The sequence below is a fragment of the Tachysurus vachellii genome, chromosome 4 (assembly GCF_030014155.1).
Source record: "Tachysurus vachellii isolate PV-2020 chromosome 4, HZAU_Pvac_v1, whole genome shotgun sequence".
NCBI lineage: Eukaryota > Metazoa > Chordata > Actinopteri > Siluriformes > Bagridae > Tachysurus > Tachysurus vachellii.
In genome coordinates this window covers 3,348,793-3,375,135 of record NC_083463.1, presented here as the reverse complement: position 1 = coordinate 3,375,135, position 26,343 = coordinate 3,348,793, and the positions used below count along the sequence as shown (strand labels likewise).

At 38.8% G+C, this 26,343-nt stretch overlaps 1 protein-coding gene across 1 annotated transcript; it reads left to right on the top strand.

Annotated features, from left to right (window-relative positions):
- The first annotated feature begins 18,439 nt into the window (after positions 1 to 18,439).
- On the top strand, positions 18,440 to 24,347 carry LOC132844204 (leucine-rich repeat-containing protein 15-like). Its single transcript, XM_060867419.1, has 2 exons — positions 18,440 to 18,795; positions 21,380 to 24,347. The coding sequence occupies exon 2, from the start codon at positions 21,386 to 21,388 to the stop codon at positions 22,934 to 22,936; it is 1,551 nt and encodes a 516-aa protein (XP_060723402.1). The 5' UTR covers positions 18,440 to 18,795; positions 21,380 to 21,385; the 3' UTR covers positions 22,937 to 24,347.
- The last annotated feature ends 1,996 nt before the right edge of the window (positions 24,348 to 26,343 follow it).

Here is a 26,343-nt window from a genome sequence, read left to right as displayed (position 1 = left end):
TGTCAGTGACAGTCCAGAGTTAAAGTGTCAGTCCAGAGTTAAAGTGTCAGTGACAGTCCAGAGTTAAAGTGTCAGTGACAGTCCAGAGTTAAAGTGTCAGTGACAGTCCAGAGTTAATGTGTCAGTGACAGTCCAGAGTTAACATGTCAGTGACAGTCCAGAGTTAAAGTGTCAGTGACAGTCCAGAGTTAAAGTGTCAGTGACAGTCCAGAGTTAAAGAGTTAAAGTGACAGTCCAGAGTTAACGTGTCAGTGACAGTCCAGAGTTAACGTGTCAGTGACAGTCCAGAGTTAAAGTGCCAGTCCAGAGTTAAAGTGTCAGTGACAGTCCAGAGTTAAAGTGTCAGTGACAGTCCAGAGTTAAAGTGTCAGTGACAGTCCAGAGTTAACGTTTCGGTGACAGTCCAGAGTTAAAGTGACAGTCCAGAGTTAACGTTTCGGTGACAGTCCAGAGTTAAAGTGACAGTCCAGAGTTAAAGTGACAGTCCAGAGTTAAAGTGACAGTCTAGAGTTAAAGTGACAGTCTAGAGTTAAAGTGACAGTCTAGAGTTAAAGTGACAGTCCAGAGTTAAAGTGACAGTCCAGAGTTAACGTGTCAGTGACAGTCCAGAGTTAATGTGACAGTCCAGAGTTAAAGTGACAGTCTAGAGTTAAAGTGACAGTCCAGAGTTAAAGTGACAGTCCAGAGTTAAATTGTCATCTTGATTTTTTCCTTATCTAGTGTCTCATCCACGCTTGAGAGCCCCAGCCTTCTTCCGCAATTTAAGTAAAAGTGCAATAGTTAAGTGTCCAAGATTCCACACTTTTATTTTTCAGATGAATAAGTGCATAATTTTTGTTAAAAATAATACATTATAGTGCATACATGCAAGTATGCGATTTTGGAGGCACCTTTAACATTGAACATTATTGCATCATCAAATACAAGAGCCAATCAAATTCCGATATGCAAATGACACCTACAGTGTAGCATATTATTATAGCTGAACCTTCTTCTTTGCTGGATGTGTGACATGATGTTATAACATCAGTGTAACGACGGGAAACAGAGCGGACCCAAACGCAGGATAGCATAAATCAAAATAGGGTTTAATAACTGAAAACATGAAACAGGACGCAGACTAGACAGGACAAATCACAGTAGATGCCGCGCTGCACGAAGCAACGCGGCACAGTTAAATACAAGAAGACAATGACACAATAAGGATCAGGTGTGATGACAGGGAGGAGCAGACGAAGGCGGGGCAGACACGTGATGAGAAACATAAACAGATGCACGTGGCCAGAGTTCGGGCAGAGTCCTTACAGAGCCCCCCCCCAAGACGCGGCTCCCGACGCGCCAATCCGTCCAGGCAGTCCCGACGGGCCCGGGAGGGGGGAGCAAGGCACACGGCGAGGCAGGTGGGGGGAGCAAGGCACACGGCGAGGCAGGTGGGGGGAGCAAGGCACATGGCGAGGCAGGTGGGGGGAGCAAGGCACACGGCGAGGCAGGTGGGGGGAGCAAGGCACACGGCGAGGCAGGTGGGGGGAGCAAGGCACACGGCGGCGCAGCCAGAGAGGGCCGAGCGACGTCCACAGCAGAGCTGAAGGGCCGAGCGAAGTCCACAGCCGAGCTGAAGGGCCGAGCGACGTCCACAGCCGAGCTGAAGGGCCGAGCGACGTCCACAGCCGAGCTGAAGGGCCGAGCGATGTCCACAGCCGAGCTGAAGGGCCGAGCGACGTCCACAGCCGAGCTGAAGGGCCGAGCACAACCCCAGACGCACCCCGGCCAGATCCACCCCCAAAGTCCAGGAAAGGGAGGGCGGGAGGGAAAAAAAATAAAAAATCCTCCACAAAACAGGGAAGTCCAAAAACAGGAAAAAACACAGGCCTGCGACACCCCCCGCGGACAGGAAGTGGGGTGACGTCCTCCACGGAAACCAAAAGTGAAGCGACGCCCCCCACCGGAAAGTGCGGGGCGATGTCACAGGACACTGAAAAAACAAAACAAACCTTGGGCTGGCGACATGGTCCGCAACCAGGAAGTGAGGCGGCGCCCCCCGCGAAAAAACCAAAAGCGAGGCGGCGCCCCTCACCGAAAAAATGCGGACCCACGTCGCCAAACGCGCCAAGTCCAGAGAAAAAAAAAAAACACAAACACGAAAAAAGTACTCCCAGTCAGCCGGTCCAAGTAGCTGCTATCCCGCTGGGTCCTCATGTGGCGGCATCTTCTGTAACGACGGGAAACAGAGCGGACCCAAACGCAGGATAGCATAAATCAAAATAGGGTTTAATAACTGAAAACATGAAACAGGACGCAGACTAGACAGGACAAATCACAGTAGATGCCGCGCTGCACGAAGCAACACGGCACAGTTAAATACAAGAAGACAATGACACAATAAGGATCAGGTGTGATGACAGGGAGGAGCAGACGAAGGCGGGGCAGACACGTGATGAGAAACATAAACAGATGCACGTGGCCAGAGTTCGGGCAGAGTCCTTACAATCAGAAGGTAAATCTCCTCACTGGTCTGCTGAAGAGCTTCTCATCCAAGCGTAAAAACCTCCCCCTTTTCTGCCCGGTGGAGTAAATTGCTGAGGTTAAAATATGCATTTAGAGTGAGTAGAAAGAGGATGAGGTTTAGCCTCTTAAAGAGACACCTTAAACCTGTTAGCTAAGTGTCTTTTATCTTCCAAATTCTTTTCTTGCTTAATCAGCTTTGTATCTTTCCAAATGCTGGGTGGAGATAACAAACAAATGGATCAGAGCAATATCGATTTAATGAAATGCAAGACAAAAATGCCCTAGTTTTGACCGGGACATGTAATATTCTGTGCTTCAGGTTTGGCCTGTGTTTCAATGTTGCACAAAAATCTGTTTTTTTTCCCTCTTCAGGACAAAGAAGAAAAGAGGGATTGGAGATTAACACTGGAATTCCAAACCTCCAAAAACTGAGGACTTGGAAGTGTGGTAGGATGAATGGGCTTCCCAAAGAAACAGTCCCACAATGCCAGTCGTGCTTTATCAATTTCAATCCAGAGAGAAATTTCCCTCTTTGTAAATCCAGAGGGAACAACTGAAAAAGCTTATGTCTATTTAAATGTGCAGACACAATGAGGGTAGGTGATGGGTCAAAGGAAGCTATTGGAACAGGGTTTGATCCAATTGATCCATGAAGGCTTTTAAACGGAATATTACATTTTTTTTTTTTGAGTCGCAGTCTCAGATCAGAGAAACTCTAACGTGTAACTCAACTCTTTAATGTGAGATAGAAGGCATGCACGATGCCATAGATCCAAAACTGTGAAAATCGTATGTTGGGGCGGAGCTTAAGTTACAGTTGATTTAATTACTATTCTTCCCTTTAGACTAAAACAAAATTATGCAAATTACAGAATATTAATCTTTCTACCTCAGCATTGTTGAATAATCGAAGGTGTTGATTAATTTTTAAGAACAGCATTACTGGCAATAATGCATCCGCAACAACATATACAGGAACTTATATGCACTACCATTCTACATTAACAGTAAAGACATTTAGGAAAAAATGAGGTTTATTTAGCATGTATGGAAGGGATCTCCAGTGTCAGCTCTTAACTTGAAGGTTTTAGACACTGGAGAGACTTCAGGATAGAAGATAGACAATTTTCTGATGAGGGAGAAAAGAGAGGCTGGTGAGGGAATAACTGATTCTATCTGTAATAAGAGATAACAGAACCAAACTCAATACATAACATTGAATTAACCCTCCTATTTTCCTCCTATGCAAATTAGGAGCGCCGAGTCAACTTGACCTTGTCTGATTTGACTGCTTATAAAAAATGAAGTATACTGTATATGATAGATATCATTTTTTCACCTTTTTAGTCTAACTTGTTTCCAACATATTAACATATATTTTGCAAAAAAAAAAATTATATTTGGTATAATAAACCTTATTTATATACAAAAATGCCTAATTTTTTAGTAAAAAAAAAAAAACAGAAATTTTGAATTATTTTCACTATAGAGGCACAAAGATTGATGCACAATTACAGACTGGTATATTTCAAAGGCAGGAGATTGTTTTGAAACCATTTTGACCATTTTTAATGTCAGTAAATAATAAAACCTGTTTTTTTTCAGGCCAAATTGACTTGAATGCTTATAAATCAAAAATTCTACACTGATCACCATTCTGTGTGTAATATCTATTTTACTCTTGTAATATCTATTTTTCATCTGATCAACCAACAACAGGCTACACACACACACACACACACACACACACACACACACACACCCACCCACACACACCCACTCAAAAACATGGCATAATTTCATGTGACTAAAACGTCTTTTTTATTATACTTAATAAATTTGTGTGTGTGTGTGTGTGTGTGTGTGTGTGTGTGTGTGTGTGTGTGTGTGTGTGTGTGTGTGTGAAGCTTGTTGGTAGATCAGATTTTGCCCCCAGCTGGACAAATGCATATAACAAGTGTGAAATATATACAAATGAGTAGCTTTTGTTTTTTCTGGAGGCCTAATGAATTGCAATGCCCAATACTTGTGTATGTGTGTGTGTTTGTGTGTAGCATCATTTTGGTTGATCATATTTTGCCCTCTGCTAGGCAAAGGCATATCAAAAGTGTGAAATATTTACAAATGTTTGGCTTTTTTTTCTGGAGGCCTAATGAAATGCAATGCCCTATTTGTGTGTGTGTGTTTGTGTGTGTGTGTGTATGTGTGTGTGTGCATGTGTGTGTGTGGTGTGTGAGTGTGTGTTTTGGGTGCGTGTGTTAGTGGACATTTTATGTGTGCATTTTTGTGTCTGTATGTATGTTCATTGCGCTGAAAAGGGCAAAAGTGTGACCTATTTCCCCACTAAATGTGGCAGGGTCCAACTGACCCGGGAGGATCCAAAACGCAAATTATATATTGGTCCGAACACATAATTTAAAGAAAATAGACAAAATTAATTTTACTTGCAAAGTTCATAATTTGGAACAATCCTAGTAAATTTCAGGCAAATATGTGGAAGTATACCCAAGTTATGACACATTAAACTTTTATTAAACCTTCCAGGAGGGTCAGATAGACCCAAGGAAAATAAGAAGGTTAAAAAAAAAGACAAAGCAACATAAAATTGCAATAGTTATCAAATTGTGGTGGTATAAATGGTTTAAATGGCTACTACTTCTACTGATATTACTATTACCGTTACTACTACTACTATTACTGCTACTATTACTTCTACTGTGACTGGTATTTCTACTTCTCCTAATACTACTGCTGATATACTATTACTGCTTTTACAGTCACTTCTATTACTGCTAATGATACTTCTACCTCTACTTCTATGACTACATTCATGATATTTCTACTTTTCTTTTACTACTGCTGATACAAATACTGCTACTACAGTTATTTCTACTGATATTTCTTCTACAACTGCTGATATTACAACTAAAACCACTACTGCTACTACAACCACTACTATTACTGCTACTATTACTTCTACTACTGCTGCTAATATTTCTACTGCAACTGCTACTACTATTACTGCTGATACTACAACAAGCACAGTTACTACTTCTACTGATATTTCTACTTCTACTGCTTCTGCAGCTACTAATCCTACTATTAATGTTGTTATTACATCTACTTCTGCTACTAATATTACTACTCCTACTACTACTACAACTACTACTGCTCACTTCTGAATGTGCTGATTAAAAATTTTCAAAAACTTCAAAAGGTTAACAGGCTCTGCTTCACCATTTCGCTTTGTAACCGATTATTTTACAGTAATTGCAACACAGTGTTTTATTTCTTAAGTATTCCTTATCCATGATGTTGCCTAATTTGCTAGTGCTACTGGCTACATAAAACCTTCATATAGATATTGCTAGAATGCAACATAGCTACGATGGCTATGAGGATTCCCCTTGGAACACACACACACTCAAATGAGGGGCAAATAGGTGTCATTAATAACAGCTTCACATTTCCACCTCATGTTTGGTTCATCAGCTTTCTGCTCACACAGTTACTCTACTCCGACACACAGAGCGAGGGGCAACCAGACATCACATCAGACCTGAAACAGGCGACTGAGTCTTGTCATCAGCACACAGGACCTGTCACACAGACAGGAAGAGAGAAAGGAATGGAATGATGTGACTATAATGTACTCCTGATAATATCTATGTACTTTTCTGCTATTGTTCTGGGTATCAACATTTACTCTATATTTCAAACAATTGAATTTAATTCTGTGTAACTTCAATGTATGATATCACTGTATCACTGTAACATAATATCACCAAATTATCACCATAATATCAATAATAATAATTGCTGCTATTACTAATACTGGTTATATAGTGGCTAGTTTTGCCTCAGAATGTGTTTGTTTTTGTGTTAGAGGTTATCTTGTAGATAGTTTTACCTCAGATTGTGTTTGAGGTCATATTGTAGATAGTTTTACCTCAGATTGTGTTTGAGGTTATATTGTGGTTTAGTTTTACCTCAGATTGTGTTTGAGGTGATATTGTAGATATTGTATATTATATTGTCCTGATAATATCTATGTACTTTTCTGCTATTGTTCTGGGTATCAACATTTATTCTATATTTCAAACAATTTAATTTAATTCTGTGTAACTTCAATGTATGATATCACTGTGTCACTGTAACATAATATCACCAAATTATCACCATAATATCAATAATAATAATTGCTGCTATTACTAATACTGGTTATATAGTGGCTAGTTTTGCCTCAGAATGTGTTTGTTTTTGTGTTAGAGGTTATATTGTAGATAGTTTTACCTCAGATTGTGTTTGAGGTTATATTGTAGATAGTTTTACCTCAGATTGTGTTTAAGGTTATATTGTAGATAGTTTTACCTCAGAATGTGTTTGGGGTTATATTGTAGATAGTTTTATCTCAGATTGTGTTTGAGGTTATTTTGTGGATAGTTTTACCTCAGATTGTGTTTAAGGTCATATTGTAGGTAGTTTTACCTCAGATTGTGTTTGAGGTCATATTGTATATTCTTATATTGATAGTTATACCTCAGATTGTTGAGGGTTTATATACCAAATTATCACCATAATATCAATAATAATAATTGCTGCTATTACTAATACTGGTTATATAGTGGCTAGTTTTGCCTCAGAATGTGTTTGGTTTTGTGTTAAAGGTTATATTGTAGGTAGTTTTACCTCAGATTGTGTTAGAAGTTATATTTTGGATAGCTTTGCCTCAGACTGTTTTGAAAAATCTCTATTTTAAGTGAACAAGATCTGAGTTACATCACAAACATTTCTCAAATGGCCATTAGGTTTTAATGTAACGATATCTAAAAGCAGTAATGAAATGGGCTTGAGCATATAGCTTCTTATTTCTGTGCCTCTTCTGTGTTTTACATTTAAGAATTGATTCTGCAAAATAAATACATATTAATGAAGCAATGATGCTATTCCAGCATTTCATATGTAAAAGTTTAATAAACAAACTGTATGGCAGACACACTGGTGAACTGACATCCATCCCATGTTGTGTGGAAACAAATGAGTGTTCATGTCTTATTTGCCCGCCATTGTAACATAAGAAAAAGAGAGCAGGAGAGAGGATGTGTGCTGGAGGACATTATCAGACCGATGATGATGTTGTCTGATGATGTCTGATGTATACCAGAGAGCGGTGGAGTCACAGACACGGCTGAGTGGGTGCGCAGGACGTGTCGGTGGCCATGACACTGACAGATGAAAAATTTCTGGAGGATTTAATCACTGGAAATAAAGTTCCTGTCTGCAGGTGACATGTCGCAAAGAGGCAAAGCTAATTGACTGACCCAGTCGTTGTGTTCCTCCTCCCTTTGCTCACCATCGCAATTCTTCTCTTATGATTCACTCTTATCGATTATAGACGAACGCTTTTCATTTACTTTTGTTATCTCACATGCTTTAATTTTAATGTTCTTTATGTACACTCTCTAGTGCTGTCGAATTCTCATAGCTGATTGGTCAGAAAGTGTTAATGAATTTTGTATAACAGCAGCTCTGAAACCATGACAAGCTTAATTTTTGTCTTGAAGCTCAGACTATGGAAGCAGATCACTACCCAGAGTATATAGAGTATATAAAGTAAAGAGAAAGAAAGAAAGAAAGAAAGAAATATAAAGTGGTAAAAGAGGACGAAAGGAAAAAAGGAAAAGAAAGAGAGAGAAGAGGACAAAAGAAAGGAGAGTTATAAAAAAAAAAGAGAAAGAAAGAAAGAAAGAAAGAAAGGAAGAAAGAAAGAAAGAGAGAATGAAAAGCTGAAATTAGGACTGAGCATAAACATAATGCTCAACTGAGAAAGTGTCCGAAGCAAAGCTTTCGTGTGATTGTGCATTATTAATAATGTGTAATTTGGAAGGGTGTGACTGACACACACACACACACACACACACACACACACACACACACACACACACACACAGATGTATAAACCCCAGTCACTGAAACTAGTCACTCAGATAGTCTGAGAGATGGAGATTTATCATAGAAGTCATTAATACAGTGAAGAATCAGCCTGAGGGCAACAGCACTGAATAATGTGTGTGTGTATGTGTGTGTGTGTGTGTGTGTGTGTGTGTGTGTGTGTGTGTGTGTGTGTGTGTGTGTGTGTGTGTGTGTGTGCGTGTCAAAAACACACACTATATAGATGGGGAGCAACCGGACCAACCTGTATAACAGTCAGGAACTACAGTTAAAGAAACGATCCCAGAGCTGCTTTACATCACAGAGAGAGAGAGAGAGAGAGAGAGAGAGAGAGAGAGAGAGAGAGAGAGAGAGAGAGAGAGAGAGAGAGAGTACAAAATAAAATAGAAATATTAAGAGTACAAAATCTAAAAACAAAAAAAATAAAATAAAATAAAGAGAAAACATGGGAGGCCTTAACACATGGATTTAACACACACACACACACACAACCCAATATTATGCTGATCTTGAGTGTAGGACTTGTAAGACTCATCTCTACTCGGATTCCTTGCAGCTACTTAACTGACAATGCATGTGTGTGTGTTTGTGTGTGTGTGTGTGTGTTAAATCCAATCACACCTGCAACTGTACAGGAAACTTTTTGAGAATCAATTATCTCTCTCCTCTTACCAGGAGCGAGGAAGATTCTGCTCGACTTGAGCTGCAAACACCTTCTATCAGGAGTCACTCTGCCTCTCTAACACCCGACTCCTCCGTCCTGAGCCTGGATCGCTCTGACTCTAAGCCTCTAAAACGTTGACAACCCGAAAAAGCGCTTTTCTCCTGGCCTGTCTCCGCTTTCAGCCGTCTGCTAACCGCTAAAGAAGGCCGGATTTGTTTTCCTAGTGCTGCCGATAGCAACGCAGCGTTATGCCTTTTCATCCCCAATTAAATAAACAGTCTTTCTGTAAAAGAGGAGCATGAGGGGAGGGAACAAAACACTCAGTGTTCTCTTTTGTCCTAGGGAAAATGAGCGACCGAAAAGAATTCATTGTTTTTATTTTTAAAAAAAACACACACACAAAAGGGAAAGCAAACCTGGTTAAATTGGGACTTTAGCGGGAACAAATGCCTCATTCAGGGGTCAAATTTAATCCGTTCCCTCCTTCGGCTTTTGTATTCAGATTAGAGACTAAGGAGGATTTGCAGGAGCCTGAAGCCTCTTGTTAAAAGCCGGTGTTCTCCACTTAACTTGTAATTTACCTGTCATTTAAACCCAAAGCGCCAATGGCACTCATATTTCCACCTTTTTTCCTCATTGAGGCCTTGCTGAACAGCCTACTGTAAACAGATTACAGTGCAAATCTGATGCTTGACACCATCCAAAAGGCATCGGAATGAAGCAATGAAGGTCAGTGTAAATCAACATGGGCTTGGTTGGTAATGTTTAACACTAAGCATCTCCTAACTAACATTATTTACTACGTTATAGTTAACGTTACTAGAGCGTTCATTTATTCCACAACATTGACTCTGATTGGTTAGAAGGTGTTGATTATTTTCTTATAAAAGAAGCACTTATACTGTATAAGTGCAGCTACAAATCACAGGTTTACATTAATGTACTTATTCTAATACATTATCGTTGTTATAGTAACAGCTCATTCACAGGAACTTCCTCTTAATGTAATACTGATTGCTGATAATCAACTCCACTTCACCTTGTAACTGATTATTTTCCTATAACAGCATGACACTGAGTGGTTTAGTAAACACACACCCTCTCGCTCTCTTACACACACACACACACACATACACACACACACACACACACACACACACATCCCTGAGCATTAAGATACATGACGAATGTCAGGTTGTGATCATTTCTACCAAATATTTACCACCTGCCCTATAAAATACTTATGATTCTATCAGAGAAGGAAGAAGGCGTAGAAGTAGAACGTGACAAAAATGACAGAATTGCTCCATCAGCCCCAAGTATTTGGCGTAAAAATGGATTACTGTGGAGGAGCTCACAGTGTTTCCTTTGCCCTGGTTAGCAGACCCCAGTGAGTGTGTATGTCATAGCGACATAACTCCTGGCTCTCATGAGGAAAACATTTCTAACAGAGACTGTAATTAGAAGCCTCACGTCCATTTCAGCCTGAGGCCACGTGGAACAATTCTGTGTGAGAGACTCAAATCGCTTCTCCTGCTTTTTGAAAAAATGCAGTAATTCAGGTACAACAGTGTGAGTTAGAAAATGGCAGAAAATTAAAGTTTACCTTTGGATATACATTCAGTGTTCAGTTTATTAGGTACACTTACACACTCATGCAGTTACATTATAATCATTTAATCAGCCAATCATGTGGGAGCAGCACAATCCTACTGTACAACACAACTGTCTAAATGTTTTGTTTATATTTTCATTTTATGTTGAATTATTTAATCAGTGATGCCCTGTTTTTAAAAAGTACATCTACAGCCAGCATTAGATACAGAGAAATGCACGTTAGCTGTAAATATACAGCGCTGTCAAGTGTCACACATTGAGAGTGACAGTCACGCATTCTGGTCTTTTCTCACGTTCTCCCGCCACACATCTTATTTCTCACGCAGAAAAACTTTTTGACTATTTATCATATATTTAATAAGCCGCAGCGCCCAAAACGTATCAGTCCGCACCGCTGTGTCTATGGAACCGGGCAGGAATCGAGCGCGTCTCCCCTGGAGTTCTTAGCCGAGCCTGACACTTATCAGCCAATCAAAAAAATAGGCTACACAACAGCCAATCAGAAAATAGCACTATTGTATCTGGGTAAGATTTAACGCAACAACCAATGAAAAAAAAAAAACATATTCATTAGCGAGGGTATTTTCGATGGTCGGTTTGAACAAAACCTCAACACGAAACAGCTCGTCTCTGGACGGGACATTGTCCTCAATCATGACCCTAAAAATGTCTGGGCTTGTGCTGAACTGTTTTATATGGGAGCAAAATAAGAGTCCAAAAAGGCAACAAACACTTACAATAAACACCACCAGTCATAATCTCTCTCTCTCTCTCTCTCTCTCTCTCTCTCTCACACACACACACAAATTAATAAATGGAAATTAAACAAATACTATGACGCTTGTCTGTCTTCAAAACTTGAGAGCCCTGAATATATATTAAGATAAAAAAAATAATTTCAGACAATTGAGCCACAGACCTCACATTATTTATTATTATTACTTTTAATACGTATTGTCAGCTATCATTTCAACTTGTTGGTCAATTTCTCGCCAATGGTACGGTTTGTTTTACAGATAAGGAAGTAATGCTAGCTGACTAGCTGTTTGCTATCATCTCTATGTGCAGCCTGACTTTGTAAGATTGGACTGTGATGATGTGCTGCGTATCCTAGTTGCCACATAACATTTGTAACAGAAAGCAGACACCAGCTCCGAAAACTCTAAATTGCCGTCATTAACATTCATTCATTCACTCATCTTCTACCGCTTATCCGAACTACCTCGGGTCACGGGGAGCCTGTGCCTATCTCAGGCGTCATCGGGCATCAAGGCAGGATACACCATGGACGGAGTGCCAACCCATCGCAGGGCACACACACACTCTCATTCACTCACACAATCACACACTACGGACAATTTTCCAGAGATGCCAATCAACCTTCCATGCATGTCTTTGGACCGGGGGAGGAAACCGGAGTACCCGGAGGAAACCCCCGAGGCACGGGGAGAACATGCAAACTCCACACACAAGGTGGAGGCGGGAATCGAACCCCCAACCCTGGAGGTGTGAGGCGAACGTGCTAACCACTAAGCCACTGTGCCCCCCCCGCCCGTCATTAACTATCTAGTTTTAACATTCTAGCTAGGATTACTGGAAGTATGTCAATATGGGTTTTTATCCAGTTTCTCTGGTTTCCTCCAATGTCCCAACAAAAGCTAGATTAGGTTTAGTGTTAGGGTTCGATGCTAATAATTACCCCTAGGTAAGACCCAGGATATACTCCACAACAACCCTGACCAGTTACAGAGAGACATAAGAAAACTTGTCAGCAGTTAAATATATAATGAAGAGTCATGACGTAACTATTCGAACATGCCGCTAAAGTCCCAGAGCTCCTCAACGAGACAGAAGAGTTTAAAGAATGCTGCCACTAAGGCATTTGATCCGGCTTAACCGTTTCCTTCTTCTCATGAGCACCCACTCCTTTTTTTTCCCTGAGAGTGAAATTAGGATTATGGCGAAAAAACAAAAGTAGCTTTTGTTATCCGACAGATTCGTCCCCACTTCCAGATCATTTCCGATGCAGCATCTCAGCACAAAGCTCTTGTTTGAGCCTGGATTTGTCTTAGGCTAAAAAGAAGAACAAAACATTTGAGGAAATCCACATTTTGTTCTGCACAACATCTGTGTGTCTTATTTAGATTTTAGACCTGCTGAAAAATTCGCAAAATTAGGTTTCATGCTAATTGCTACACCAACAACACTACAGAGACTTGAAAATGATGAAAGAAAAAAAAAAGCATTAAAAGCTTGTCTGTGGATTAAATGCTCACTAGACGCCATGGAGTGTATGGCTTTGTTTGTCGTCAAGCGTCATTTGAAACCCTGCATTCACTCACTTCTCATACGTACCAGGTTTTAGTCTCAACAGAAGCTTCTGATTAATTAAATTGTGAACAATTCTTCAACAATTTCTCTTCACAACACAGAATAAAAACGTGTTTGTTAGAAAATGTATGTCGTGTCACTGTTTGCTTCTAGAACGATTACGAATAATTATCATTACAGGAATTATAAATAATTATTCTGTATGATGCTGCAGGAAGACTGTTTATAACTTCGCATAATAATTGAGATAAAGATTAAATTAAACAAAACTAAAAAACTAAACAATTTTGAACTTTGATTAATTAAAAACATTTAATCAGTGACGAATTGCTGTGGTATAAGAGGAATTAAACACTTGCTTTTATGGGAAAACAATAAAATGTGCATGTCAGCAGCTTTATTTTCAGGATTTACTTCTGTATTTTTGTGCTTTCTGGACATACTGAACCATTGTGGATGTGTTTTCTGATACATAAGAATTCTGTCTAGTCTTGTTAGCTGTACTGACATTAAAATATGGCACAAAATCCTGCTATAAATATAGAATAAGGACATAAACATTATACTACACGGTGTGCTTTTTAACATGGAAGAAATGCTAAGCTCTGTCTCCCTCTACTGGTCGGAAATGGTTATTACATCTGCAGCGGTCACAGTTTATTCTAATAACTCCTGATTAAGAGACAATTTAATACATTTTGTTTTCTGTAGCAGGGGGCACAGTGGCTTAGTGGTTAGCATGTTCGCCTCCAGGGTCGGGGTTCGATTCCCGCCTCCACCTTGTGTGTGTGGAGTTTGTATGTTCTCCCTGTGCCTCGGGGGTTTCCTCCGGGTACTCCGGTTTCCTCCCCCGGTCCAAAGACATGCATGGATTGGCATCTCTGGAAAATTGTCCCTAGTGTGTGATTGCGTGAGTGAATGAGAGTGTGTGTGTGCCCTGCGATGGGTTGGCACTCCGTCCATGGTGTATCCTGCCTTGATGCCCGATGACGCCTGAGATAGGCACAGGCTCCCCGTGACCCGAGGTAGTTCGGATAAGCGGTAGAAAATGAATGAATGTTTTCTGTAGCTTGTGGAAAAATACTCAGGGTTCTAAGCATTTCCATTCTTTTATACTATTTATTTTTCACACGTGTCTAGTTACAAATATGTAGCCTTGTTTTATTAATAAAACATTTACTCTTTTCGTTATTTATCTGGAACGAAGTGAAATGTCAATTCCTATAATTATAATTATTTGTAATAATTTTAGAAGCAAACAGTGACACATCACACATTTTTTAACAAACACATTTTTATTCTGTGTTGTGAACAGAAATGTTAAGAATTGTTCGTAATTTAATTAATCAGAGGCTTCTGTTGAGACTAAAACCTATGAAAAGTGAGTGAAAGTTTCAAATGATGCTTAATGTCAGACTGAGATAAAAGGAAAAAAATAATAATAAAAATTAGGGATGCTTAAACTCTCAATTTAAACATCTAGTAATGATCTGACCAACAAAGCCTTACACTCCATGGCTTCTAATGAGCATTTAACCCAGAGAGAAGCTTTAAATTCAGTTTTTTTTTCTTTCATCAAGTCTCTGTAATGTTGTTGGTGTAGCAATTAGCATCATCTATTTGTGGTCTGTGTGCTATTTTGATTAAAAATGACATGAAATGCCTCTGTTTCCTGTGAGATTGTGTATATGTGGGAGTTGTTTTCAGACTCTAGGAGCCGGTGCACTGCACACATCTGTATTTAAACTCATCCACACATTCAATAATACATCATCTCAAAGCTTTACAGAAGTTTAAAATTAACCCTTGTATGATGTTCGTATTTTTGTTACTCAGCCAGTGTTCGTGGGTCTGTTGGACACGCTGCATTTAATTCAACACAATCATTCATTCATTCATCTTCTACCGCTTATCCGAACTACCTCGGGTCACGGGGAGCCTGTGCCTATCTCAGGTGTCATCGGGCATCAAGGCAGGATACACCCTGGACGGAGTGCCAACCCATCACAGGGCACACACACACACACACTCATTCACTCACGCAATCACACACTAGGGACAATTTTCCAGAGATGCCAATCAACCTACCATGCATGTCTTTGGACCGGGGGAGGAAACCGGAATACCCGGAGGAAACCCCCGAGGCACGGAGAGAACATGCAAACTCCACACACACAAGGCGGAGGCGGGAATCTAACCCCGACCCTGGAGGTGTGAGGCGAACGTGCTAACCACTAAGCCACCGTGACTCCCTCAACACAATCAAATATATACAGTATAAATATATAAAATACTCTACATATATTTACTTCCTCCCAATTACAAGCAATATAAACAGCATATATACGGTTAATATTTGCCCTTTACCTTTATTACATCACATTTTTTAATTAAAGTGCTACTCGTTTTTTGTTGTTTTTTAATAAAATGTAATAAAAAAAGAAATTCAAATATAATCAAGTTATGAGTGGGAAAAAATCAACAAATTTACAAGGAAGAAAAGTTTTTCAAAACTATTGATGTTTATGAATATGAGTCCCACAGACCTGAACACCATACATGGGTTAAGTTAAAATTTATCTCTAACTATATCTAAAATTTATCTCTTTATCTCTTTAAAATTTATCTCTATCTATCCCTAATGATCAAGCCTGAGGTGACGGTGGTGAGGAAAACCTCCCTGAGATTAAATGAGGAAAGAACTGTAAGGAATTATTTCCCTCTCATCTGCCGCTTGGACAGGATTTCTGAGCCCCTCTCCCTCTGCTCGGTTTCTGGTTCTCCGGCGAGTACTCGGGGTAGTCTCAATGAAACACGCCAGTCAGTCTTTCAAAGAGAAGTCCCAACTTTATTATGTCAAACATGAATATATAGAGGAAGAACATAATGTGTGTGTGTGCGGAGCTTAATGCTAGTATCTGAAGAAGATACCTAGACCGTTATCATGAAGCAGGAACCCTCCCAGAGCAGTATCATGTTTTTCATAACTTCTTTCATACAAAGCGTATTGTAGCAGAGCAGATGTGCTAGGGAGAGGAGGTTATGCTAAGGTCAAGGTATCTGTGTGTGTGTGTATGAGAGAGAGAGAATGTGTGTGTGTATGTGATTGTGTGTAAGAAAAGAATATTGTGCTTTGTACAGAAAGTCTGCAACATTATCAGAAAAGATGAAGTATTTCATACAATTATTCTCACAGAAACCTTGAGAGGAACCAGACTCAGAAGTGAACCTCATCCTCATTTGGGTGACACTGGACAGGAAATGATGTAAATGTAAATAATGTCCTTTCTACAACAGTTTATAGTCCAGTGGAATTAAGCAACCAAGAGCTCCTGAGGAACAAACAGGTCAGAGTCATTTCTGAGTGCAGTAGAGATTTAATAATTATTCCTTTCTGATGAAGACTTCAAATGGTCACTGATGAAGAAATGAGCGCAAATCTGACGGATACAAGACAGTGTGATACATTAGGCTACAAGTGGTTCTATTCACAGTAACCCCATAAGTCACTGGCTGTCCGTGCAGTTCAATCTCCGACAGAGTGGAGCACCAAGAGACGAAACTCCAACCAGGGGTAGGGCATCAAGATGGATAAGGCAGGTCTGGAGGAATGGAAACGATTACACCAGGATCTCAGGACACAGAGAGTGTTTTATTAAACATGTGTTTTATTTTTGACATTTCTTTTTCCTGTGTTTGATTTATTGCCTTTGTAGATACTGTGCATCCTGTTTTTTTTTTCCTCTTGGCTCGCTTTATCGCATCTGACAGCGGGGTCATGTGATCTCTCTCTCTCCATTATCTTCATTTCTTTTTCCAGTAATGGACAATTATTTTTTTAACAGTTCACACTTTCCATGTGACACCAGTGTAGAAAGGCTGTGGCTGTGGACGAGATGTTACAGTATTAACATGACTCAGAAGTATGTCGCTCTTCTCCAACATCCTCCAGATGAGCTCCAGCATCCAGTACTTACACACGCTTGCCAGGAAGAACAAGGAAACACGTCATTCCAAAAATTCCATAATTCCTTCATTCTAACTTTCCAGGAATGGGAAGTTCCAGAGCTGAATCAGTTTTCAGATAGAGATTCATTATCAGGTGACATAAGATTAAATTTTATTACAAAAGCTATTTCTACAAAATAAAGCACTTTTTCACCATGAAGTGAAAAAGATTAATATTAATAGATTAATCTTATTAATAGAACAAAGACTTAAAATGATTTATTCCTCTTATTCCACCACAATTTATAAACAATAACAATTCTTTACTTATTAATTATCATTTTCTACTAGTTAGTTAGTTAGATAGTTAGTTGGTTAGTTAGTTTGTTGGTTAATTGGTTGGTCAGTTGATTAGTTTTTGTTATTCATTTCTTTTGCAAGCTATAAACAGTCAATAAACAAAAGTTTATAAGACAGAAAAAACTCACCGCTTGTCACGATACAGAAACCACAAAATATAACCTCTTCTGCTCTGATGACTCTCCCATGCTGAAAAACCTACACTTATAACTTTATTATTTACTTTTTACCTTTCATTAATGTTAAATAAACATCTTGTTACGTGAAGATTGATAGCATACTTAATGATTAGATGCAGGTTTATTATTTTTCATTCATTCATTCATCTTATACCGCTTATCCGAACTACCTCGGGTCACGGGGAGCCTGTGCCTATCTCAGGCGTCATTGGGCATCAAGGCCGGATACACCCTGGACGGAGTGCCAACCCATCTCAGGGCACACACACACACATTCACTCACGCAATCACACACTACGGACAATTTTACAGAGATGCCAATCAACCTACCATGCATGTCTTTTAACTGGGGGAGGAAACCGGAGTACCCGGAGGAAACCCCCAAGGCACGGGGAGAACATGCAAACTCCATACACACAAGGTGGAGGCAGGAATCGAACCCCCAACCCTGGAGGTGTGAGGCGAATGTGCTAACCACTAAGCCACCGTGCCCCTAAAAGGTTTTTTGTGTAATGTAATTCATCAGCACAGTGGCTGCTGTACAGCTGAGAAAAATTTTTTTTATGAGAAAAATGGATATTACTGTATAATGCATTAGATAACTTTAATAACTTAAATGTAAAGAACTTTTTTTTTTTTTTGGAAATGTCCAGCCACTGAAAGTTTACCATTTATCTTCTCCTGCGGTTTTAAACAACGCTTCATATTTGTGTGATAAAATAAAAAGGTAATGAACAGGACATCTCTCGGTTCTCGTCCCTGGTTTATATTTTCAAAAACAGTTTAGGGAGTAAACCAGAATCCAGCTTTCTGTTCCTCAGAAGTTTTGACATCCCCCATGCACATAATTACAAACTTCTTAGTTTAGCCTGTAGAGCTTTAAAAACCATCCACCACCATCCTGCGTCTTCAGAGCTAAAGTCGAGCAAGAAGGAGGGACTCGAACCAAGATTTCCCCCTGAGTCATTTTAAAATAATGTGGGTGGATCTGTGAGAGGTTTATAAAGAGGCTGGTACTGATGACCTACAGATGTGGGAATAACTGGGGAGGAATTTGGAGAAAAACGCTGCAGCTGTTTAAAGAAAAGTTCAGGAAGGTGTCCAATTTTATACAGAGAAGTGTTTTAAAAGAAGAAGAAGAAGAAGAAGAAGAAGAAGAAGAAGAAGAAGAAGAAGAAGAAGAAGAAGAAAACTGATATTTTTGAATGCTTCTCTTCCAAAGATAAGGATCTTTACCGTGTAAGTAAAAAATATATTGAGTTTTTTTTTAGCTTTAACGTTTTTAGCAAATGTTTGATATTTTAATGCCTTCACTAGCTATAAATAAAAGGTTCTCCAAGATTATTTAAATCTGAATTAAAAAATTAGTAGGAAAATTACTACAAAAATTACAACTAAAAGAAAACAACTGGCTCTTTTATAACAAGGATGATGTAACATCCCGTTTCCAGCTTTTTAACTACAATCTAGATTTCTAGATTAGTTTCCGGTCATTCTCTGTTGCACATGGCTAGATAGCAGAACATTCATAGAAGTCTTCACGAAAGACTCAAAAAATAAAACTTCTTGTCTGATTTATTCACTTGTGGTTCATTCAGAAGCTGAGATCCATCCTGAACTGGATCAGATTCCTTCTGTGACCTGTTAGTCAAACAGTGGCATGTCTTTAGTTAAGTTTAAGTTTAAGTTTAAGTTTAAGTTTAAGTTTAAGTTTAAGCAGCTTATTTCCCTCTGATTGGAGGAAGCAGTACATGAAGTGAGGTGGAAATTCATCTGTAAAATGAGATATCACGAGCAACACATGCTCAGTTTCTCAAATCTCCCTATCCAAAGGAGTAAAGACCAGACATCATCTACATCCTCTTCTGGGCCGGCAGCAGCAGTGGGCAGGGGTGGGCTTATTCCATCCAAATGTGGGTCTTGTCTACCCAATCAAAGTTTTTCTATTTTATTTTAGCCAAAGGGAAAATAATCCAGAAAACACCGGCATGATTTCTGTTACTTCTGATTGGGTGGGCAGCCTACAGCCAATGTCCAAAATCCAGCTACAGACATGTGCAGAAGTTACAGAGGAAACCACTGACTGTATTCTGGTGGTTAAAAGACATCTTGAAAAAAATGTATTATATGTTATTATACCAAAAGCATCCTGAGTGTGGTTAGGTTTGTGTGTATGAACCAGTTTTGTCTCTGTGGAAGTTTGTGAACATGGGGATACACGGATAAGAAGGCATGTGTGCAGTGTTGGGGTCACTGCTATTAAAAGTCCAGCGTAATATAATTCCCTGGAACTGACCCCGATCCTCTTTAACATTCTTTGTTAATAAGTGTGTTGTGTGTTGTGTTGTGTGTTGTGTTGTGTTGTGTGCTTGCCATGTTTCCTGTTAAAGGCCATTGCAACCTTGCAAAAGCCTCCTCTTCCTGAAACGAGAATCATTTCAATACACCCTTCTTTTGCCAAAGGCTACGCTAACAGGATCTGTTTCACACCCTCATGCCGAATTAAATAAAAAGACAACATAAAAATACAACTTAGTCAAAAATCTGCTTATATGATTTCTTTTCTGTCAGTGACGAGAAGGTTTTTAATTACACCAACGATGTCTCACAACGTCTTGATCGTGGGGATTTTCATCACGCTGTGTGAGGTCATCGTATTTAACCCGCTAAATGCCGCTTACATGCTACAGACAGATTATTTGATGCTCTTGTCTAAAGTAGCTATTATTCATTTATTTTCTATTAAACAAATACTGCTCTGCGTCAACAAATTTTCTTAAGATTTTAAAAATACTCACCATTACAATTACAACTGAATAGTCTATTTTTAGAAGATAGAGGTTAAAAGGATCGGGGGTTGGAAAAGAGCCCCCTGAGGTAATTAGCAAGATGTTTAGATTAGCAAAAGTTTAAAGAGCATCTAGTGTAATATTCAATGGAATAACATTAAGAGAATCTGACTAATCTCATTCTTCTGGGATGTTATGTAATTTGAGTACTGTAATCTGTGTGTGTGTGTGTGTTGTTTGGTTTAAGTTGTTGGTAAAGAAGTAATTGTTGCAGTCTTATTCACAGAATTTTATAATATTAAGTATAACTAGTGCTGAGATTTTACCTCAGAGTGTGACGGGGGGGAACGGTGGCTTAGTGGTTAGCACGTTCGCCTCACACCTCCAGGGTTGGGGGTTCGATTCCCGCCTCCACCTTGTGTGTGTGGAGTTTGCATGTTCTCCCCGTGCCTCGGGGGTTTCCTCCAGGTACTCCGGTTTCCTCCCCCGGTCCAAAGACATACATGGTAGGTTGATTGGCATCTCTGGAAAATTGTCCGTAGTGTGAGATTGTGTGAGTGAATGAGAGTGTGTGTGTGTGTGTGTGTGCCCTGTGATGGGTTGGCACTCCGTCCAGGGTGTATCCTGCCTTGATGTCCGATGACGCCTGAGATAGGCACAGGCTCCACGTGACTCGAGGTAGTTCGGATAAGCAGTAGAAGATGAGTGAGTGAGTGAGTGTGACGTGGGTTGAGACAGAGAATGGCATCGTGACTTATCGCGACTTCTATCTCAACCCCTGACACTGATCACAAAAAATATTAAAAACATATTAGATTCATTTGGAATGCTTTAAAATATACATATATACATTACAGATTTTATAAAGACTATATTTTGTATTATATTTTTTGGTTTCTGGTCCAAATACCTTCAGGGTGTATGATCAGAAAGACACATAATGAACATAATGTGTATGCCATTTTTAGTAAGTCATTTATTATATATTTTATGTACATAAGATCAATTCACTAAAATGGTTTCTTCCCTTTCAGGCCTCCATGGATCTCAGACAGTATATAATCCTGTGCATTTGTGCTGTAAATGCACTTGTTGGGGGCTGTCCAGGACAATGCCAGTGCAAAAACAACATCACTCTGTGCAAAGGATATGAAATTCAAGATTTTCCTTCCCCCATTCCCTTAAATACAAGCTCTCTAATTATTTTCCAGACTAACATCAAGTCACTGAAACCAGCTGATTTTGAGACATTTGCTGAGTCTCTTACAGTGTTGAAAGTCTCGGCTTCAAAGGTAACGGTGGTGCAACCTCATACCTTTGACAAGACACTCCACCTAGCCAGTTTAACGCTTTCAGAAACTGAGCTATCTTCTCTACCAAAGAACATATTTGCTCCTCTTCAAGTGTTGAAATCATTAGACCTTAAGAAAAACATGCTGATGACTATTCCACCAAAGACATTTCAGGGACTGAGTCTTTTGGAGAAACTCCTGTTGCAGGAAAACAACATCAGGGACTTATACCCAGAGAGCTTCCACGGACTTCACAAGCTCAAGGTCTTGACCCTTAAACAGAATAAGCTGGAGGGGATATCAAGCAATGTCTTTGACGAAATGGTGAACCTTGAGTCTTTGCATCTCCAGAACAATGTCATCCGAGACTTACCTTCAGGACTTTTCTCGCATCAACAGAAGCTGCAAAAGCTCTACCTCTCTAACAATAGGCTATCTTATCTTCCTGAAGGTATCTTCTTGGACTTGCCGAATCTACAGCAGATCTCACTTTACGACAACCAGCTGCAGACGCTCTCTCCCAACATCTTCGGCCCTATGCCCCTGCTCCAAGAACTGTGGCTTTATGACAACAAGTTAATTCATCTTGATAAAAACGTGTTCAGCAATTTAACTCATTTAAATCTTCTGGTGGTCAGCAGGAACCAGATCTCATACATCTCTCCTGGTGCCTTCAATGGATTGACTAAGCTGGAAGAGATCTCTTTGCAGTCCAACCTCCTGACGACCCTCGATGAAGAAGTGTTCAGAGGTCTCCATAATTTGGCTAACATATCTCTGAGAAACAACCAGATTGATAACCTTCCTGGGAAGCTTCTCCTTGATCTCTCTTCCTTACATCAGCTGGAGCTTCAAAATAATTCTCTAATGCATTTACCCGAGGAACTTGTACGCTCACTAACCAAGGCTACCAATGTAGTGATGTCTGAAAACCCCTGGAAGTGTGACTGTAGCATCTTACCGCTTCGAGACTGGCTATTGATGTACTCTAATAAAGTAACCAACAGCATGTCCATCAAGTGCTCAAGTCCAGCATTGTTGGTGAACATGAGTATTATAAACCTTACAAATGATACCTTTGACACATTTACTGAGTCCACCACTTCAGGTGCTTCGACAATTCTTCCCACGGCTAACAACACATCAGTCTCAGAAAAAGAAGACCGCACCGACGATCGATGGAACATACACATGATTGTTATAGCTGTGGTTTGCTCTGCAGTTATTGTGACTATCTGCATCTGCGTCGTCTGCTGGAGGAGAAGCAACCGACGGGGCAGTCAAAACATAGAACACTAACCTTTTAAAATATCTTGTTTATCAATAACAATGTTTATCACAATCCACATGTGAATACTGAATGACCCTGTGGAAGCCCCGCCCCTTTCCACCAGCTTTCATCACATTATTTCTTCATGTCTCGATTTTTTTTTCTTGCAGCATTCTTGTTTATTGTCAAGCCTGAAGGAGCAAATGACAAGTTTTGATTTCATTAGTGTGTCATTTTAAAGCCAGCTAACTTTAGACCTTAGAATTGAATATTTCTATTTATTTATATAATATTTTGGACCAGAAAAGAACGAATATGTCGACGATGAATGACGTAAAACACATTACAAATCATTTTTATGGTACTGCTGATCACAAAGATGGGCAAGCTTGTCATGATAGATAATGGAGAGTGTGTGTGTGTGTGTGTATGTTCAATGCAATCCAATTCAATTCATGGTCTCAAAAGGAGCTTTACAGAAATTCAAATTAAGAATGACAAAGTTTGACACTTCAATTTATATTTATCCCTAATAAACAAGCCAGAGGTGTAACGAACTATACATTATTAAACCTGTTATATAGACCAACAGTAATAAAGCTCTGCAGGAATTAATCTCAAAACACGGAAATGAGTCCACATTTTTGCAATTCCGGTTCCATCATCGCAAAGTCAATGATTTTTTTTTTCTTTGGTTAAATGCCCAAAGAATTCAGGGTCCACCGAACTGCCACTGATCCCTGGTCCCTGATCAAAGCCCACAACCTTCAGTTGCTTAAAATGAGATAAAATGTAAGTTGTTCTGAATAAGAATGTTTGCTAAATGCTTGAAATATAAATGTTTTTTACTCTTTTAAACGTCTTGACAAAGGTGGTTGTGTTGGGGACAAGTGGTTGAATTGTACTATAGATGATGTCGGAGGTGTTAAACATCATCTAGTACTACAGTCTGGATGAATTTATACTAATTACACACTGCACATGGTCATTCATTTGGATTCATCCACAGAAAGAACAATGTGTGTGTGTGTGTGTGTGTGTGTGTGTGTGTGTGTGCATTTTATTCTGTTTTTAATTAAAGATTGAAAGAGTCAGTGGGGGTGATGTTGAAGTCCTGTGACTGACTGTGATCCAGTAAATTTATAGTTTTTATAAACTTGAGCTTTTTTTGTGTGTATTTAGGCTTCTGTATTGATTACGTTGTGTTAGTTTGTGAAAAATCCTACTGGGAATCAGTGATGATCTAAAATACATCCTTTATGCAGCACTCTGTTATTTGCGGTATTATTATTAATTTCTTTCTCTGTTTGGCTGTAAAACAATAAACATAAAATGTTAAAGAAATTGGAGCGTTTGGTTGAATATAGATTGTAGATTTTTATGTCCTTCCTGTTTGCTTTGTGCTATTCAGTAAAAGCCAGAAAAGCTTTATCCTAACAATCCAGTGTTTGGCTGCTGAAAGTTATATTCTGTTTCTTCGAACAAATAACGGCTGGTATTAATTCTTTCGAAACAGCTTTTCTTTCCATTGTGTGCTCGGGTCACCAGCACGAGTGGTTCATTTGTCATTCAACCACTTCCCCTTATTGAGGTTACAGTCCTCACCTCCACCCAGATTTCAACATTTCTCTTTCCAGAAAATGTACATCATATCTTTAGAATATCTGTTTATTTTATCTTTTTATGATAACATGTTTTCTGGTTACATGGTTTCTTATGTTTTAATGCATTGTAAATATGACTGTTTAGCTTTGCACTACAATATGAATGTTTACATGCAGCTACTTTTTTATTAAAATTTGTTAACATTTGTTAGTAATTATAAAGTAGTTTATCACTTAAACATGATAAGGTTCCCTACATGACATTGTCTATAGGTCTGAATAATCTTGGAAATAACTTACAATTACAACCCCATCATGGTAAAAAAAATATAAATCCTGTTTACTAAAAAGCTAAAATCCAGATAGTAGTAGTGAAGTTAAAGTGAACTTTACAGTATTGTAATGAAGTCACAGTGAACTCTATAGTGTCAATGTGAAGTTATAGTGAACTCTATAGTGTCAATGTGAAGTTATAGTGAACTCTATAGTGTCAATGTGAAGTTATAGTGAACTCTATAGTATCAAATGAAGTCACAGTGAACTCTATAGTGTCAATGTGAAGTTATAGTGAACTCTATAGTATCAAATGAAGTTACAGTGAACTCTATAGTGTCAATGTGAAGTTATAGTGAACTCTATAGTATCAAATGAAGTCACAGTGAACTCTATAGTGTCAATGTGAAGTTAGAGCGAACTCTATAGTATCAAATGACATTATAGTGAACTCTATAGTATCAAATGAAGTTACAGTGAACTCTATAGTATTAAAGTGAAGTTACAGTGAACTCTATAGTATTAAAGTGAAGTCACAGTGAACTCTATAGTGTCAATGTGAAGTTAGAGCAAACTCTATAGTATCAAATGACATTATAGTGAACTCTATAGTATTAAAGTGAAGTTACAGTGAACTCTATAGTATTAAAGTGAAGTTACAGTGAACTCTATAGTATTTTAGTGAAGTTACAGTGAACTCTATAGTATTAAAGTGAAGTTACAGTGAACTCTATAGTATTTTAGTGAAGTTACAGTGAACTCTATAGTATTAAAGTGACGTTACAGTGAACTCTATAGTATTAAAGTGAAGTTACAGTGAACTCTATAGTATTAAAGTGAAGTTACAGTGAACTCTATAGTATTTTAGTGAAGTTACAGTGAACTCTATAGTATTAAAGTGAAGTCACAGTGAACTCTATAGTGTCAATGTGAAGTTAGAGCGAACTCTATAGTATCAAATGACATTATAGTGAACTCTATAGTATTAAAGTGAACTTACAGTGAACTCTATAGTATTAAAGTGAAGTTACAGTGAACTCTATAGTATTTTAGTGAAGTTACAGTGAACTCTATAGTATTAAAGTGAAGTTACAGTGAACTCTATAGTATTTTAGTGAAGTTACAGTGAACTCTATAGTATTAAAGTGAAGTTATAGTAGAGTCTATTGTATTTTACTGAAGTTACAGTACATTGGAGTCTATAGTATCGTACTGAACTCTGTAGTATTGTAGTGAAGTTATACTGAAATATATAGTATCAGTGAAGTTTTAATGGAGGCTATAGTATTGTAATGAGGCTAAAGTGAACTCTATATTATTATTGTGAAGATATAGTTGAGTCTATCATATCAATGTGAAGTTATAGTGGAGTGTGTAGAATCATAGTGAAGTTATAGTCAACTCTATAATATCATAGTGAAGTTATAGTGGAGTGTGTAGTATCATAGTGAAGTTATAGTCAACTCTATAATATCATAGTGAAGTTATAGTGGAGTGTGTAGTATCATAGTGAAGTTATAGTCAACTCTATAATATCAATGTGAAGTTATAGTGGAGTG

Excerpts from the sequence above, each read along its gene's own strand:
- LOC132844204 (XM_060867419.1), top strand. The coding sequence starts at position 21,386 with ATGGATCTCAGACAGTATATAATCCTGTGCATTTGTGCTGTAAATGCA.